The 19,109-nt window shown below is 44.0% G+C and overlaps 1 protein-coding gene across 1 annotated transcript in view; it reads left to right on the top strand.

The window, feature by feature from the left end:
* The first annotated feature begins 15,345 nt into the window (after window positions 1-15,345).
* Window positions 15,346-19,109, top strand: part of LOC126153440 (glutamate receptor ionotropic, kainate glr-3-like) — a 117,462-nt gene continuing 113,698 nt past the window's right edge. Inside the window, exon 1 of the mRNA XM_049916072.1 lies at window positions 15,346-15,523. Coding sequence (XP_049772029.1) covers window positions 15,346-15,523 — 178 coding nt within the window. The remainder of the gene's footprint in view (window positions 15,524-19,109) is intronic.

The following is a 19,109-nucleotide window of genomic DNA, read 5'->3' as shown; positions in this document are numbered from 1 at the left end:
TAAAGTGAGGGAGCAGGCTAATACCTGCGAAGAGAAAAGAGGGAAGTGGAAACGCTTGCGACAACCACTTGCCAAGTAATTACGAGAGTGTCGGAATTAGAAAAGAAACTTGACGAAAAACAGAGCTATGTGCCAATCTGTGCACATAGTTCGGAATTGTTGACGAAAGAGGAGCGGTTCGACCCCTTGAAAAAAGGCGGTATACACGCGACGGATTTCATTAAAAATTGTGAAAGAGTTTTACCCAGATCATGGACTAATGAGAGAAAAATTAATGCGGTTATTGATGTGCTGGCTGGTGATGCCAAGCGTTGGGGCTTAAACCTCAACATTACGAACCTGACTTTTGACGAGTTTAAAAATTTGTTTCTGGCTGAATACTGGTCAGAGCAAAAACAGCAAAGTGTCTGGCGCGAATTTGTCGTATCGAGGCCTTTCGATGCGAGTTCGCGCGGTTCGATGAGGGAGTTTTGTGAGGGCTGGATCCGCAAGTTGGAATATTTGCGTGATCGCCGCACGGAATCCGAAATAGTCTGGGAACTCTACAAGAAGCTTCCAGATGATACAAAACGCTACGTAGGAAGCAATTACAGGACAATCAATGATTTCCTGGAAAGAGTTGAGGACGAGGACAATTGGCGCAATAATCGCGACAGTGGTAGAGGCCGTGGTAACAACATCGGGTACCACCCCAACCATAACAACGATAACCATGGGAATAATGCATACCGCAGCAATAACAATAATGGTTCGGACCGTAATAACAATCGGTACAATGCAAATAATAACAGGAATGACAGAAACCAGTATCATACTAACGTGATACGGGCTTCACAGAATAGTAATAACGCCAGAGGGTGTGATCAGCCGCCTCAGCAGCATCCGGGGAGCGTATCCGCTGGGACGAGACAGGGAAACCATTAGCCGCGCCGGTGAGGGGCCGAGCGGGCGTGGAGAAATTTTGGCGGCCCAATAACAGGAGAAAACCCAGGTATCGTCAGTATGAAAATTCCGTGTGGAATAATCAACGACGGGAGAGTGTGCCAGTGTTAGGAGAAAGGAGTGCGCCCACAAGTAGTAGATCAGCTGTATACACGGCAGTAGGTAGTACATTCACTGTCAGTGAGAACAATTTAAGTAGTGTTCCGGAAATCGATTATAAAGTGGCAGCTGTAATACCCACAGCGGAACTGGAGATTGAGTTTAAGAATGATTCGCAATTGTTGAGAGAAGATCAGATGTCGGACAACACGTCCGTCATCGAGCGAGGGGATGCAGAGAGGGATGAGGTCTGGTTAAGGCAGTTCGGTCGCTTATACGACGAACTAAGAGATTATAGGGGTCTGTATGGGAGAAGTGTTTATGGGGAGCGCGTGCAGGATTTTCCGCGTCTCGTCCCGCAGGAAGATAGTGTTTGTGAAATGATAGAAAGTTCTGGCCCTAACCGGCAGACTTCACTAGAAATAGTTGATGTTAATGGGGAGCACGAGCAAGATTCGTCGTGTTTCGTCCCGCAGGAGTTGGATGTTGAAGTAGTAACGGAAAGTTCTGGCCCTAACCGGCAGACTTTACCGAAAGTTATAGTGGTAGAAGTAGCCGACCCATCCGACGCAAACCTCCAGTTTAAACATTGCGAGAGTATTAAGGTGAAAGATTACGAAAATTTTAGTGATAGCCGGACACGATTGGTAGAAAAGCACATAGATTACAGCGTGTATGAGGTTAGAGCTGACATTATACGGTCAAACGATAGCAGTGTGGGTTGCGCAGATCTAGAGGAAATAATGGCAGATACTTCTGGGCACATTTCTCCAGGTAGATTGGCAGATGAGATCAATCTGACCAAAGAGGAATCAACGAAGGTGACAATTAATGAATTGATAGCAAAGCAACACTCACTAGTTGACGAGTTACAGGAAAAGGTTTCGGTATTGGAGGCGAAGCTACAGACTACGCCTCAGGACAAACGTGTTGAAATTAAAACGGTATGTGAACAGAGGCTGAAAAGGCCGCCAGATAAGCCGGCCTTAGGATCAAAGCCGGATGGTTTTTTCTGGAATGACCTGGATATAGACGAGGATTTACTGTGGGAAAATAAAGAAACAGTCGAGGACAAGTGTAGACAAATAGTAGTGTCTGTTAATATGCACGACCTACAACTAAACGTGTTGATTGACACCGGTGCAGAATTGAGTGCTGTATCTGGGAAAATATTTGAGTTACTGGAAGACAGACCTGGCATCGTAGTTATGCCAGTAACAGGAGTGAAAATTATCGGTGCTACTGGGAAGGCCAGTAAACCAGTCACAAAACAGATTTTTGTCAACTTCGAGATATGTGGGGCACGATTTGAACAAGAGTTTGTCGTCGTGACAGACTTAACTACGGAAGTAATTATCGGGTTAGATTGGCTATTAAAGTACCGTGCAGTGATTAACTGCGAAAGCAAAACTTTGACATGTATGTCACTAGATAAAACAATAGTAGTTGGTTTTGACAAGGCAGGAGACGGTGTGCATAGGCAATACCAGCCTATACACATTGTTAACTGGCCGGATGACATTGACGTAGGAATGAATTTGAACTGCCGTAACGTGAGGAATTTCGGCATTGACAAAAGTGTAGAAAGTGAATTGGAAGAGACAATCAAATTCCCTCCACGGATTAACATTAGTATTGGTGTGAAAAAAGATCGTTTGCGAGAAGTAATGAAGCTAAAAACCGATGCTCGCATACGTCGTCATGACGCTAAAGCGCGTTTTGCTAAGTTTGCAATCGGAGACTTAGTACTTGTAAAAGCTCATGAGAAATCGAGCGAGATAGACAATGAAATCTCTAAATTTAAGTTTGTTTATAATGGACCATATAAAGTCATTGGTATACCTCACACAAATGCTTATTGCTTAGAGTATCCAAGCTCTGGAAAACGATTAGGTATACGGAACATTGTAGACTTGAAATTGTACCAACCTAGGATCGATTAATACCACACAATGGGTAATTTGTACAGTGTGTAAATATAGAGTGTAAGATTTAAGGATGTGCCATGTTACGATGCTTTTGCCTGACCTAGAGGTCATTAAAGAAGTTGTAATTAATAAGTAATTAATTTTGACTAAATGATTTAAGAGTAACTGATTAGTAATCATCTGAAAAATCCAAGCTGCTAGTTTAAGTTTTCAGCTGAGTCACAGTAGATTAAGGAATGTAAATATGATATTGTAACTTGCTGTAATATTTCATGAATGTGTGTTTTTATTAGTCATTGCCGATGTACTTAGACGCTGTTTTAAGTTTCAGGCTAGTACATGCGTGTCATGATGGACAGTGTTGAGTTATCCGCTGTGATAGTGTTTATGGACTCCTTGAGATTACTCGGGAGTGAGTTTTTCCGAAAGAATTCAGTGAAACGGACGTTCTGGAAACGCCGTTACAAGGGCGAGTGAGATCAAGCGTGCCGCACAGGCGGGTGCAACAATACTGGCGAGGCGGAGCAGCTGTCGGCCCTTGTGTCGCTGTCGGCTCTTGTGCCGCTGTCGGCATTCTTTGTACTCGCGAGTACGGAATGTGGAGTTGCTTTTCTTCCCGGACAGCTGATGTGAAAGAATTCTGCTGTCAATATTTATGTTTTTTCCGATCTGCTGTATATTATTTTCTTGTTTAGCGTTAATTGGACATGACGAGAAAATTAATTATGAAAAGGTTACATAAAAATGTGTATTCTATGTAATTAATCATTAGTTTGCGTATTTTGATATACCTGTTTTTTATGACCATGTACTCTGATTAATTTTGCAAATAGTATTCCATTTCTTATAGTGTTACGAATTTTAATGATTTTGGAATAGCTAAACAATTTTCTAAGTTTTCTATGAATTTTGATATGTTGTCAACCTGTTTTATTTTGTGCAAGATGACAGAGTGGAATAAGATTAGGAGTGTCTCCACTCAATTATTATTGTCTAAAAATTGGTTTATGGTTAATTAGACGAATGCTAAATTTTTTTGATGTTTTGAGCATATGCATTTCCGCTGTTTCTTTTTTGGGACATTTTCTGTGTCTGTTTACGTTACACGAACATCCTCAGACAATGTGGGGCACGTGTAACGCCGGAAATGCATATCCTCCTATTTCCATCTATTGTACTATTATTTTTTTTCCTTGCTTTGTTACCTCAAGATATGACATTTCTGTCTCTTTGTATATTGTAATTGTTTTACTGTTTGTATATATATATATTTATACATTTATGTCGATGTATAATTGGTTTGTTTCGTAAATATTATCTGTATTTTTACGCTGGGTCTTGCCTAGGGAAGACTGCTATCGAACGATTACGTCGATAGGTCGTGTGAAGAATCAAAGTGTGTAGGCTCTTTGGTAGTGTTAACTCTGCCGCGTGGAGCGCGGGCTGGGCAGAGGGAGTGTGGCGGGAGTAGCGAGTGGAGAGGGAGTGTGGTGGGAGTAGCGAGTGGAGCAGGTGTGTTGTGTGACGCTCCCGCGAGTTGCCGCGCTTTCGGGGTTTGGCAGCATGTAATTGCGCTCGACTTGCGATGATAGTTTCTGACATGGTGTCGCGGACGGGAAACATTAACTAACGCACATCAAGAGCCCGTTTCGTCTGGTGACCGTGTCGAGAAGAAGGCGCGCCAACATCCAGCTTCTGCAACAGCGACGGCCGACAATGAGTGACTGTCGCCACCTCCTCGACCGACGGCTTCAAACCTTCAATCAACCGACAAGGAAGACTGGACGCACGTAAAGTTTTAGAACTGTATGGCAGACCTCAGCTTTTCAAACTGTTCCATTTTCGTCACTATAATTACAGCAACTTAGCATGAACGTTTGTTGCTCATTGTCCCAATTGCATTACCAAGCAGAGTCCCTTCCTTTTCCGAAATGAACCCGAGTGTCGTTGAAATTCAAACGCCAGCATTAAAGTAATATAGCTAACTCGTTTTCACTGCTTTAATTTCAAAATTCGGTTAAAGTTTTTATAGCTGGCTACACTATTTAGATTACACAAGCACAAAGTAAGAGTGCGAGTTTGGTTACCATATTTTAGCTTACCTGTGACTGCAGCTCAGCTTGGTACGTACTAAATTTTACTATTGTTAATTGTTCGGAATCATTTAATTCAAGTTCAAAGTTAAATCTCTTATTTCTAAATTGCGTAGATTCAAGTAGTTTTTGAAATGATTGTTGAGGTAGTCCAAGACTAACCGTATTTTACTGAATTTCGATGTGCTTCAGAAAGAAAGCTCACTATTAACTTCAGTCACTAAATTAACTTTCGATTTTCCGGTTTTATTAATTCTTTTGCTAAATTAAGTCAGGGTGTAGCGAAATTTATTACTTCTGACAAACTTTCAGTTTTCACACTACACGTGTCAACCTTCAGTTGCCACGCTTCTAGTGCTAATTATATGTGTAATAACCTTTCTTTTTCAGTTACTATAGTAATTGTCCTTAGGACTGGCGACCGTGATTTCCCCCAAATCTCAAATACCTAATTACCGCTAGTTAATTGTTAACGTAACGGCTGCACATTTACTTTCTTTATTAACTTTACCCCTTTTCAAAATTAATTTCCACCAGTTTCACTAGCACATTTCCTTTCATTTAGATGTAACCCTTTCCTCCCTCTTTACCGACAGGTTAACTTCGGTGACGATTGCTTTTCCAAAACTCCCATTAGGTACACGCGGTTTCATTTTTCACTGTCATTAAGGTCGGTAAGTGAGGGGGAGGTTACAGGTACACCCCTCTTTGGCCCACTATGACTGATGCAGTCATCACGACCAGCTCCCATTCACGTGCTTATTTCTTTCTGATGGAACGTAGGTTAGTACTGGATGCTTCGCTTAGCCTTCCCTTGGACTTTGCCACTAAGTACTGGTTCGTTTTATTTAAATATTGTAAGGGTACATATATCCAAATAATCTCTTAATTTCCGATTTGGAGAAGCTGACATTCCGTGCAAACAGTATTTTGGTTTTCGTCTTTAACTGTATATCAATAAATATTGGTCAAACTGCAGACATCTTTATTTCGGCGGTTAGATGGTCACCTTAATTCCTTAGATTATTGTTCATTTGTTAGGGCGATTAATTTGCCAGTTGTCTCCGTTGCGCATGTTTGTCATAGTACATCTGGGTGGTAGGGACGACCTGCATATCGAAAGGGTTCACTCGGTTCAGATCAAAGGTACAGCTTCCTTTTAGTCATAACACAGTGGCGGCTTGCAACTTGTGTGAACGAAATTTTGTTAACCCCAAGTAATTCTAAACCATGCCATGAAGCAGTCAACAAGTATAAGATTCTTCTAGCCTCCTTTAATGTGCTAGGATACTTTTTCGATTTCACGCCAGTAGAGACCCATTAATATGAAGTTACAGATGTCGTCAAGCGAAGTCTGAGGGGCATTTTCTTGATGGTTGTAAGGACCGTAATAAATATATGCTTGAGGGCGATAGATAAGAAGAATAGCAGAACGCTGGCGGGAGTATCATGCCGTAGCAACATCTGATTTAGTATTCTGATCGTCGTTCTCATATCGCCACCGCGAGGCTTCTGGGTTGTCAGCAAAAAATGGCAACTGCAATAGACATACATCTGCAAACAGTTCGTAGCACGCAACACTTTCTTTGTGGCACGAGATGCATAACGTTATTGTTGTGGAGTCACACAGGCTGTTAAATTGTTTTGGTAGGGCTCAAGCAAAAAAATTCTTTTACAGCCGGTAACATTAAGGCAGCATTCCTTTCACCAGTGAAGAAGTTTGATAGATATGGTCGTTGAGGCAGGTCTTACCGTTCAACCAGAAATGTATGTATGACCATCCACTGATTTTAATGAGGTCACACAATACTCTGGCGGTTCAAATGACCGTCTGGTCATCCTGGTTTAGAATTACCCAGATTTCCCTAAGCTGCTTACTGTAACTGCTGGGATGGTTCCTTTGAAAGGAAGTACCCAGTTTACTTCCCCATCCTTCCTGCCACATACGCATTCACCTCGATGTCTGGGGGGTGTTAAACCCCAAACTTCTCACTTTCCACTTTTTCATGACCTTTGAACCTTTTGTTTTGAATTCGGTGAATGATTCATGTCAAAACGACCCTCCTTACTCATCGGAATATGTGCTGCTCCATCTTCCTTTTCTATACTCTAGCAGCAGGTGAAATGGGTTCTGCTTGGCTTTCGCCACCTGCCCCCAGGAAAGTAACTACTGTAGCAGTGACTACACTATCACTTTCGGCCTTACTGAACTCAGGTACATTTTCAAGTAACACTAAATCTCAAATGAGTCCTGAATCCAATCTACGTTGAAACTTTATAACATGTAAATCCTAATCGCAATATGTATTTTCAAACCAGCTAAAGTTACATACATAAACACTATCACTTTAAACTGAATAACACAAAGATACATGCACATTAATAGTTTCACGTATGCCACAGTATGTGAACTAGAACGGTCCCTTGCTTTCGCTTAATGGCTCTCCCTTTCATTAATAATTATCTTAAACGCAGAATTTTGCAAGTATTCACTGTTCACCATGTATTATCTGCTCACTATCGATTGCAAAATCGTGAGAAAACAAGAGCTCGTGCACTTTGGTCTTTACCTTAGACTTCTGCAAATTCATGTTCGGTTTTACATATTTAATTCCATTACATCATGTCTCTCATCTCTGAGAAGATAAGTTTTTGATTTCATTTCTTTTCTGATGATTTCTGAGGTTTAGCATGAAAAAAAACTTTCAACAAAATTAGTATGTACAGGGTGAGTCAGCAAATATTGTCATCTTGAATAACTGCGAAAGTATGATAGTAGCTGAAAAGGTTTGTGGGATAAATGTTGCATTGGACAACGGGGGCCATAATATGACAATGGGCTTTAGTTGCTAGGTGGGGCTGCTTCAGAGAAATAAAGGTCAACTTTGCTTTTTTAAATGGGATGCTCTGGTTTGGTACTTATTTTCTGATAGCGGCTATCGAAACGAATCCAATGATGTGTAACAGTAAGTAAGGTCTTTGAAGGTCAATGAAGGTCACAAAGACGGTATGAACGTCCATTTTCAGAAGGCGTTCGACGTGATGACCATTGTTATCAATGCAGTGCTGCAATCTTCTTATCATGGATTGAGTGGTATTCCTTATCACATCGGAACTTATCGAAGCACATGCTCTAACAATTCTCTCTCGTATATCGTGCAAATAGTAAATATTCGCCGAATACGGCATATCCTTCTAACGTACCATTGACATTCGGCGGTTTCGGAATACAACACTAATAGGTACGGTAAGACTTATCGTCGAATCAAGCTAGTGTGAATGATGTATTCCTTCGAAGGATAAGTCGATATGCTTCTCATTTACGGAGAATGCCAACGAAATTCAGTGAGAGCTAGAGACTTTGACGCTGAAAGCTATCCTCAGTGTATTCACTCTACACGTCGTACATTTATTTATGTGTATGATAAACTGAGAACAACTGGATCTTGAACGCACCGGAAACGTATGCGGCAAAGGAAAGATACCAACAAGGAAGCGGAAATTGGTACTCTCGCCACTGTGGTTGGAGATCCTTGTGTTAGTTCGCGTCAAATCCCAAGGGAATCTGGCACGAATCAGAGTAATATTGTTCGTGTTCTGCATCACCATAGATATCATTCTTGCCGTATCAGTCTCCACCAAGAATTAACTGGTACGAATTGTATGCGTCGCATTGAATTCTGCCGATGGGCTCAACTTCAGATTCAGAGGGATGACACATTTATTAATTTGATTTGAGTTACTAACGAGGCTGCTTTCACGAACCATGGAAATGTTAATGTGCATAACATGCATTATTTGAAACTGAAAATCCATGTTGGCTACTGCTAGTTGCACACCAAAAACCGTGGTTGGTGAAGGTATAGTGTGGGGTTATGGAGGACAGAATTATAGGCCCTTATTTCATCCAGCAAGAAACATTAGGTCTGTTATTGCAAGAAATACCTTTAGAAACAAGGAACAGAATGTGGCATCAACACGATGGGTGTCCGGCACATTTTTCGCTGATGGCTAGAAATGAGTTGCATTCCAAATCGTTGGATTGGACGCGGAGGAGATGTTTCGGGGCCAGCTCGTTTGCCAATCCTGACGCCTCTGGATTTTTTCTTCTGGGGATTCGTAAAAGACATTGTTTATAAAGACGTTTCAACTACGCCTGAAGATATGCGGGAAAGAATTGTCAGAGCATGTGCTTCGATAAGTGCCGGTGTGGTAAGGGATACCACTCAATCCGTGATAAGGAGATTGGAGCACTGCATTGATAACTATGGTCATCACTTGGGAGACCTTCTGTAAATGAACATTCATGCCACCTTTATGACCTTCGTTGACCTTCAAAAACCTTACTGTTACACATTATTTGATTCGTCTCGATAGCCGCTATCAGAAAATATGTACCACACTGTAACATCCCATTTTTTAAAGAAAAAAACAAAGTTGACGTTCATATCTCTGAAGCGACCCCACCTAGCAACAAAAAACCAACGTCATATTATGGCCCTCGTTGTCCCACAAACTTTTCAGCTCCTATCATACTTTCGGAGTTATTCTTGGTGGCACTTGTTAGTGACTCTCCCTGTATATGGGTCTGTTTAGTATTAATTTCACTACAAGACTGCGTAACATCTGCGAGAAATAACTTTATATTGTGGTCTGGCTTCCGTACGACAAGAGCGGAATGATAATTGTAAAAGCGAATTTTGTTCTGAATATTATCTTTGAATACGAGACCAAACATAATTTATATTATTTAATTCCTATTAGAGGTGCATGCTAAAGCTGCTGCTCGTAACTTGGATATGAAAAACTGTAAAGACTGAGAAAACTTGAAAAATATCTTGATACTCTGATCGATACCCTTAAATGAAATAATTTTAGATAGTTTCTTGCTGTTAATGAAAAAGGCTTTAAGCAATGTTGATTAAATTTGAATTTGCAGCGTAATTGCGGCGTATTGTCTTCTATGAGCAGTGCTCTGTTAATTGGCAGCGATGCATTTAGAAAGTGCTATAAATGCTGAAATAATTAAAATCTCGACATGGGGGATGCAAGGTTTCTATAAATGATAACTGAATTATTATCTGATATCGATATTAACCTTTAAGCATACAGTTTCACCCCTTAATCTCACTTCGTGAGATACAGTGACTGCATTCGACATGAAATAAAACGTAAGAGAGAGACGGCGGCTACTCATTCAGCTTATTTATAGCAAAAAGAAACAGGTAATATTACGCAACACCCTTTCCAATGATAAGACTTCGTACACACAGTTATAACAGTTATAATGTCCCGTACTCGTACACACAGTTACAATGTCCCGTACTCAGGTCTTTTACTCGTGTTACACTTATTCAGGTTTCACTTTGCCATGAAAGGTTTCTCACAAAAAAATGTCACGAAAAATTGAAAATAAAGTATTCACTGGGATTCATAGCCAGATATCCTACCCATTCGATTGGGGACGCTATATCATTGTAATCGGTTATCCTATATGGCGCAGCGCGAGCACAGGGTCTCGGGTTCGATTCCCGGCAGGGTCAGATATTTTCACCTGCCTCAAGATGACTGGGTGTTTGTGTTATCCTCATAATTTCAACATCATTCATGAATGTGGCGAGTTTGGACTGAGCAAAGATTGGGAATTTCTACGGGCGCTGATAACTGCGCAGTTGAGCGCCCCACAAACCAAACATCATCATTATCAACATACATGGCGCTGTATTTCTTTCTTTTCCTTTTTTGCTTTTTTTTTCAGGAAGCATCAAACATTTATTTTATTGCTGTTAAGATGAAGGCATCATGTCTCGTCACCAGTAAAGATGTTGGACGGGTATGCTCGAGGAGGCGGGCGAAAACGCTCAAGCAAAAATGTATATACGGCCACTCATTGTGTTGAATGAGAGCACGCAATAAGTCTACAGCGTGGGTCGTGGGCTCTGGTGATTCACTCACCGTCTGGTCATCCTGATTTAGATTTACCAAGATTTCTATAAGACAAATGCTGGGATGGTTCCTTCTAAAGAATACGGCCGGTCTAATTCCTCACCTTTCTTGCCCGGATATGAAATGACCTCGTTATCAGCGAGGTGTTAAACAACTTTTATGCCTTCGATGGGTTTGTTTATATTTAGCTTTTCTGCTACCAGTCAAGATTTTCTTTTAGTCATATTTTACACGATGCGTTTCCACAAATGACTCCCATTTCAAAGTGTGTTTCTCTTTGTACTATGCCGTTTTTACGTAATGTCGAACATTTGTGAGACTCTGGTCAAATAGACCATAAGAGAACCTGAAGTCAACAAAATAAAGCAAAACCTCACACATCGGAAACACTACGCAAAAATGACATAGTACAAAGAAAAGGCCTTGAGTGACCAGAATACTTTATTTGTAGAGTCTGCGCTCTTTCAGTGATATTCAAATTACATGGGCATTTTCTTTGTGATGGCAAAATGGTAGTGGGTAGTATAGATGAATGCAACAAAACCGTGATAACAACAGATCACGAAGGGTCGAAACTTGTGTTTGTTGAGCTTCAACAAAACCAGGTAGCAAAACTTCATTCGTAAGATACGATAAAAATGTAATCATTGTACTACGGAGACTACTTACAAAACAATGGAGCGGTCGATCGAAGAATATTGCTCTCATTTATTGGACACATGCAAAAGACGACTGGCGTATTTCCATTGTCCCCTGCAACGCCAGCAACCCGCAATGTAGTACCGTTGTGCGGGTCGTCACTCCAGCACCGCAGGGGCACCAGCCTAATGCAACCGAACTCCGCCTGGCCTGCACGAAGGAGGCTAGTTCCGAGGGCACGCAAGGGAGCAGCAGTGGCCGCCACACGTACGGACCTTTTGGTGCATCCACCGCGCCATTTTATTCAGCCAGTAGAAGCCCACACTGCTAGACCAATAGCTGTCTAGTGGTCATAGGCCACGCGGGTATAACAGCCTTTGCCCGGCGAGCAACAGGTAGTTCGTCACGCGCTCGACGCAGTGGAGAGCACACGTACTACTGCCGCCGCTCCACCGTGATGAACTCATCGATGCGACCTGGCGCGCTTCTACCGAAGAACGGGGTGAAGGATTTCCGCTCGATTGAGCCTATTTCGAACATGCGTCATCCGCCCACTCATGTACGACGACGGGAGAAGTTTTGGGTGTAGCAGACCAGAGCCAGGCGGAGCTACACCGATCGCGCTTCTCTCGGGTTTCAGCATGGAGGATTCGTCCGATGATGAAGACGTACTGGTGCCCGACGCAGCACTGGGTGCGCTTCCAGCTGCGAAGTGGGAGAGCCGCAAAACTGCCAGCGTGCTGTTCCGTCTCGATGGTGAGCGGCGCAAGAGATCAGCTGCGGCGTCCGAAAGAAGACACCAAAGAAGAAGAGACAGCCCACTGTCTCAGCTACAGGCTGCAAGAAGAGCACCATAGCAGACAACAGCATGGCTAGGTTCGCCTGGATCGCCGTTTCGAGCGACGAGGCCACCTGCGACCCCCTCCCCACGGCCTACATCAACCGCCAACCGTTTTAAGGCGATGACGGAAGAAGAGATGCCAGAGCAGCCGCCGCCAGAGAAGGAGGGGAACACTACCGCTGCCTATGGCGGTCGCCCTGGACACGAAGATGCGGCCAACTCCCATCCAGCAACATCAGCCGGCCAGTCAGAGAGAAGGCTTCTCTCATTGTCTTACAAGTGGAGGAGGACTACCCAGGATTCAAATGGTTCAAATGGCTCTGAGCACTATGGGACTTAACTTCTGAGGTCATCAGTCCCATATAACTAACCTAAGGACATCACACACATCCGTGCCCGTGGCAGTATTTGAACCTGCGACTGTAGCGCCTAGAACCGCTCGGCCACTCGGGCCGGCACCGAGGATTCCTGCAGCTCCTCACTAAATGGACTACCACTGACTACATAGTGTGGGATGCAGGAGAAAACCTGATGCGACCTCACCGGACTAAGTGATTGTGACGGCCGAGGCATCAGTGCGGGTCATGCAATGGCACTCAAACGCCTCACATCCGGAGAAATTTCTAATGATCGTATTCAAGGGCTTCGCCAAGGCAGATGGTCCTGAATTCCTGAAGAAGGTGCGTGCCCAACGTGATGCGCGTCAAATCTCGTGTCACACAGAAAGAGGCGCCATCGCTGCTGGCCATCTCCGCTGACACGCCTGAGAACAGACAACTCTTCAGGCTCAAGCGCGAGGCCAACACAGAAGTTACCGTGGATGCGGTGAAGGAGAAGAACGGGATGGTGCAATGTTTCCGCTGGGGCATGTGGCTCGCCACTGCTCGTGTCCTGAGGTATGTGTGAAATGCGCCGAGAACGACGCCAGCCGGTCGCTGTGGTCGAGCGGTTCTAAGCGCTTCAGTCCGGAACCGCGCTGCTGCTACGGTAGCAGGTTCCAATCCTGCCTCGGGCGTGGATGTGTGTAATGTCCTTAGGTTAGTTAGGTTTAAATAGTTCTAAGTCTAGGGGACTTATGACCTCAGATGTTAAGTGCCGTAGTGCTCAGAGCCATTTGAACCATTTGAGTCACGCCAGCGGGTTACTGCCGGTGTCCAAAGAAGCGCACACCCAATTGCGGAAACTGCGGCTGTCCGCACGTTGTGAGCCACCTAGGCTGTGAAGTTATAACAGCCGCAGTAGCACGCCAACGCGGCAAGACGCCGCCCAAGCAGACGGCCGGCCGCTGCATCCGCCGTCCGTGCCGTGGCGCTCAGGCGACGGGGAGGCAGGCCCGTGCGAAGACGACGCCGGCTATCGAGAACGACATCCGTGGCGAGACAGCAGATAGCAACAGAAGAAGGCTGCATCCATGCCGCGAAACGTGTCCGGAGGGTACACCAGAAGGTCAACGTGCCGACACACCAAGAGGGAAGGTGCCCAGAGCAGACAAAGACAACAGGACGGAAAGCGGAAGGAGTGGTAACATTCCGATTCCTGCCCGCACACCTACATCTACATCTACATCTACATCCATACTCCGCAAGCCACCTGACGGTGTGTGGCGGAGGGTACCTTCAGTACCTCTATCGGTTCTCCCTTCTATTCCAGTCTCGTATTGTTCGTGGAAAGAAGGATTGTCGGTATGCCTCCATGTGGGCTCTAATCTCTCTGATTTTATCCTCATGGTCTCTTCGCGAGATATACGTAGGGGGGAGCAATATACTGCTTGACTCTTCGGTGAAGGTATGTTCTCGAAACTTCAATAAAAGCCCGTACCGAGCTAGTGAGCTTCTCTCCTGCAGAGTCTTCCACTGGAGTTTATCTATCATCTCCGTAACGCTTTCGCGATTACTAAATGATCCTGTAACGAAGCGCGCTGCTCTCCGTTGGATCTTCTCTATGTTTTCTATCAACCCTATCTGGTACGGATCCCACACTGCTGAGCAGTATTCAAGCAGTGGGCGGACAAGCGTACTGTAACCTACTTCCTTTGTTTTCGGATTGCATTTCCTTAGAATTCTTCCAATGAATCTCAGTGTGGCATCTGCTTTACCGACGATCAACATTATATGATCATTCCATTTTAAATCACTCCTAATGCGTACTCCCAGATAATTTATGGTATTAACTGCTTCCAGTTGCTGACCTGCTATTTTGTAGCTAAATGATAAAGGATCTATCTTTCTGTATATTCGCAGCACATTACACTTGTCTACATTGAGATTCAATTGCCATTCCCTGCACCATGCGTCAATTCGCTGCAGATCCTCCTGCATTTCAGTACAATTTTCCATTGTTACAACCTCTCGGTACACCACAGCATCATCTGCAAAAAGCCTCAGTGAACTTCCGATGTCATCCACCAGGTCATTTATGTATATTGTGAATATCAACGGTCCTATGACACTCCCCTGCGGCACAGCTGAAATCACTCTTACTTCGGACCAATTGCATCCATCCGCCGCGAAGCGTCCTCTGCGAACAACAGCGACCTGGCTGCAATCGTTGCGTTACTCTCTGCGGTACTCAAACAGGTGTTACACCTGGCTAGGCGCTGCAGAGATTATCTGAGGCCCTGCTGACAACCGCGGCCGCGCCGAATGCAACGCGGACGGCGGCCTAAGTCTCTCCCAGCACCGTCCGCGCTCGGAGTACTAAAGCCTGGGCCTTCCGAGGCCTACATCAGCTCACTGCCTACGTCAGCACAGAAGCTAAAATCCTGAACAGGGCTAACCCCAGCTGACAACAACGATAAGAGAAGAAACTCACCAGTTACCAAAAGGAAGAAGAGGGAACCAGGACTGCTGGTCACTGAATGACCTCTGAAGAAGTTGCTCACCCGCAACAGGCAGTTCTGTCTCCGTCAGCAGAAGCAGAGATCGCCAGCACCGCGCCGCCCGGACTCTGCGTTGCTCTTGCCACCCGGGACCACCGCGCATCGCGACCTGTTGCTCCGGCTGTGGACTCTGCTGTTGGAACACCTCGTACTGCTCGTGAGATGGGACTTTAATTTTCTGCCTACTGTGCATGTCTAAGAAGATAATCGTTTTCGTTTGCAAGAGAGCTTTTCAGAAGATAGTCTCACGAAAAGAGTTACTTATACTGTTTCCCAAGAGCTTTAAGTTGTCAAAGAAGTTAGTCCTCTATTTTCAAGAAGGACTTTTCTTATTCGCTCTGCACTGCTAACGGGTCACACAACTTACGTTGTGGACGTAAACTGATTGTGCCAATAAACTGATTTGTGAGCGTAATCATTGTCTTACTGTTAAACTACCACAAACCGGCACAGTACAATGACCAAAGCGGATATTGACAATTTATGAAGGGGGACAGCGTGAACTGTCACACGTTTGTTCGTCCCGCGGAATAGAATGACGGAAATTCTGAAAAAACTGAACTGAAGATAGATCTCAACGATCTGCGGAAAGCTGCTTACAGAGATTCTTGGACCATTATCAACTGAGCAGCCTAAGAATACAATACAGCCATCTACGCATCACCCCTGTTGGGACTGCAAAAACAAAGTGAGAATGATTACAGCTCGCATAGAGGTATTTAAGCAGTAATTCTTCCTGCGCTCCATACGCGAATGGGGCAGGAAGACACTCTGATAGGCGGCACAGTGAGACATACTCTATGACTTCACGATGGTTTACAGATGGTGGTTGCAGATAGATATTGTGTCGAGGTATTAAATTATATCGAATTACGTATAAAATCAAGTAGAATAGGTAAGTTTTGTAATAATGATAAGACATTCCCGAAGGACTGTAACAGTCGTGGAAATCCGAGGGGAACCAGGAACGAAGTGTGTTTTAGTTTCATCATGAAGTTCGGAAATAGACTGGGAACAGAATGTTAGAAGGTACCGAACAGAATAAAAGAAAGTGCTCGCAAATGTTGACTGATATTCGGACCCACTTATTCTCATATAATTATTTCACAGCGTTGTAGTCAGCCTCAAGAAATGTTTGCTTGATACGCTGACACTTCTCACTCTATCATAAGATACAGACTTCCACGCCCGGTTGGAACTGTTAAACTTAAGACGAAAATCTATAATGCTGGGCGGTTATAAATAAAGCGCAACTACTCACCGATATATAGTGTGGGCTGTTGTTATCGTATGGCAACGAAACTTGGTAGAAATGCTGTTGCGTTAATGCGGAACCGATGTTGTTATCGTATGGCATCGAAACTTGGTAGAAATGCTATTGCGTTAATGCAGAACCGATTTACGTTGGCCGGCCGGTTTGGCCGAGCGGTTCTAGGCGCTTCAGTCTGGAACCGTGCGACCGCTACGGTCGCAGGTTCGAATCCTGTCTCGAGCATGACTGTGTGTGATGTCCTTAGGTTAGTTAGGTTTAAGTAGTTCTAACTTCTAGGGGATCGATGACGTCATAGTGCTCAGAGCCATTTGAACCATTTGATTTACGTTGGTAAACAATTAGTTCAAATGTTGGGCACCAGGTTTTATAACGGTATGACACCCACGCTGCCATTTGGCAAGCCATAACGTGAGTGAACAATATGGCTCTCGAGAAGAGACACTGTGCCCTGCTAGTGATACGGTATTATGTGAACGGCAGCGATTACAACCCTGCATTGCGAGAGTATCGCCAACTGACAGTTCTAAGGAGAGGCCCGATGTAATTAAAACTTTTAAAGAACATGCTAATGAAATTCTAAAACGTGTATGAGCTCGGTGTGATATCTAAAAGAGGAAGGCGTCCTATTCCGGTGGAAGTTATTGACGAGGTTGCTGTTTGCTGAAACTGATCATTCAGCGCATGCCCAGGGTAGTGTTAGTGCTGGTGCAGTGCCACGAAAATTGTATATCCCACGGTTAACAGTACTGAAAGTTTTGCGATCTGTTTTTTGCAAGATCCAGACTGTACGGCAACCGAAATTTCATCACCCGCAGCAACATTCTGTATTTGCTTTTCAGTTTCTGGCACAGATCGATGTTGATGATATATGGCCGTGCAATATTCTATGAAGTGACGAGGCACGTTTTACACTACAGAGTGCAGGGAATACACAGAACTGCTGAATTTAGGGTACTATTAAAACGCGTGTTGTGCATGAAGAGTAATTGCAGTCGCCGTATGTGACTGTGTGGTGTGGATTCAGCAACATATTTATCTTTGAAGGTGTACCGTGACGTCTGCACGTTATCGATACCTCCTTGCACAGGACGTCACTCCGCTTTGGAAGAGTGCAGCTGTATGGAAACCACTGTTTTCATCCAAGATGGGGCAACACCTCATGTAGCTCGCACAGTGAAAAAGATCTGCTGATGCAACCTTCCACGAACTTGTTATCTCCAGAAGTTTTCCAGATATATGGCCTACGAGATCACAACCGCGCGGAGTGGCCGCACGGTTTGAGGCGCCATGTCACGGATTGCGCGGCCCCTCCCGCCGGAGGTTCGAGTCCTCCCTCCGGCAAGGGTGTGCATGTTGTTCTTAGCATAAGTTAGTTTAAGTAGTGTATAATGACCACAGCAGTTTGGTCCCTTAGGAATTCACACACATTTGAACATTTTTACAAGATCACATGGCCTAAATCCATGTTACTTTTGTCTATGTAGATATTTAAAAGCACGCGTTTACCAGGTACACTTTCAGTCTCTACTTGATCTGAAGACCAGCATAAAGGAACACATTGCTCAGATTCCACCGTGACTGCTGTGAGAAACTGTTGATCACAACGTTTTACGGATGCAGCGACGTCTCCGGTGCTCCTAATGAACAAACTGTGTACGCGGCGGTTACAAATAAAAATCTACGTTATGCCTTTTTCACTTGCTTGATCTTTCCTTCCCACATATCATTCCTAATCCATCACATACGGACACATTTCTGTATGTCTTTCTAGTATTCACAGAGCCAGGTTTGCAACTAGAACTACTTTTTTCCAGCGTAAACCGGTTCCGCATTGATGCATTAGCACGTCTACCATGTTCCGCTGCCATACCATAATGAAGGCCACTCTGGACTCCTGCTTACATAGGATAATTACAGCCCACGTTCCACCTATGTGAGTCGCTACACTTTACTTAGATTCACACGCTATTTGCGGAACGTGTTACACTACATGTATGCCACACGCATCAACGCTCTCATGTTGTAAAAGAAGAAATGAATAGATCGATCACAACTGAAAGTATTAAGATGGCCATTAAATTATTGGGCCTTACTCTGAAGGAACTTCCTTCAAATCCGTTGCTCAGCAAAGTAACTTTAAATAAGTAGTACAATGTTCGCTTTAGCAAGATCACATTTGATTGCCTCCCCAGGCACGAAATGACATGACAGGCAGTTTTGCTCAGCCACAGGAGGACAAACTACTAATTTAAGTACGCTAGTTAGACATGACGATGTTAATTTTGGTGCAGAAACTGCTGCATAAGTGGAAAACCTTCATATTATTAACCTAAGCTTTCTCATGTATGTAATTGATTTCTGGTTACCAAATTAGTAGCATATGATAGTTATGAGATTTGATTTTTGAAAATTGCTTGATGTCAAAATATTTGGGTAGACAATGATGGGTTTTTAATGTTTTCCAGAAATG

Source organism: Schistocerca cancellata, chromosome 2 (assembly GCF_023864275.1).
Source record: "Schistocerca cancellata isolate TAMUIC-IGC-003103 chromosome 2, iqSchCanc2.1, whole genome shotgun sequence".
NCBI classification, from domain to species: Eukaryota; Metazoa; Arthropoda; class Insecta; order Orthoptera; family Acrididae; genus Schistocerca; species Schistocerca cancellata.
This window is presented reverse-complemented; position numbering and strand designations above follow the sequence as displayed.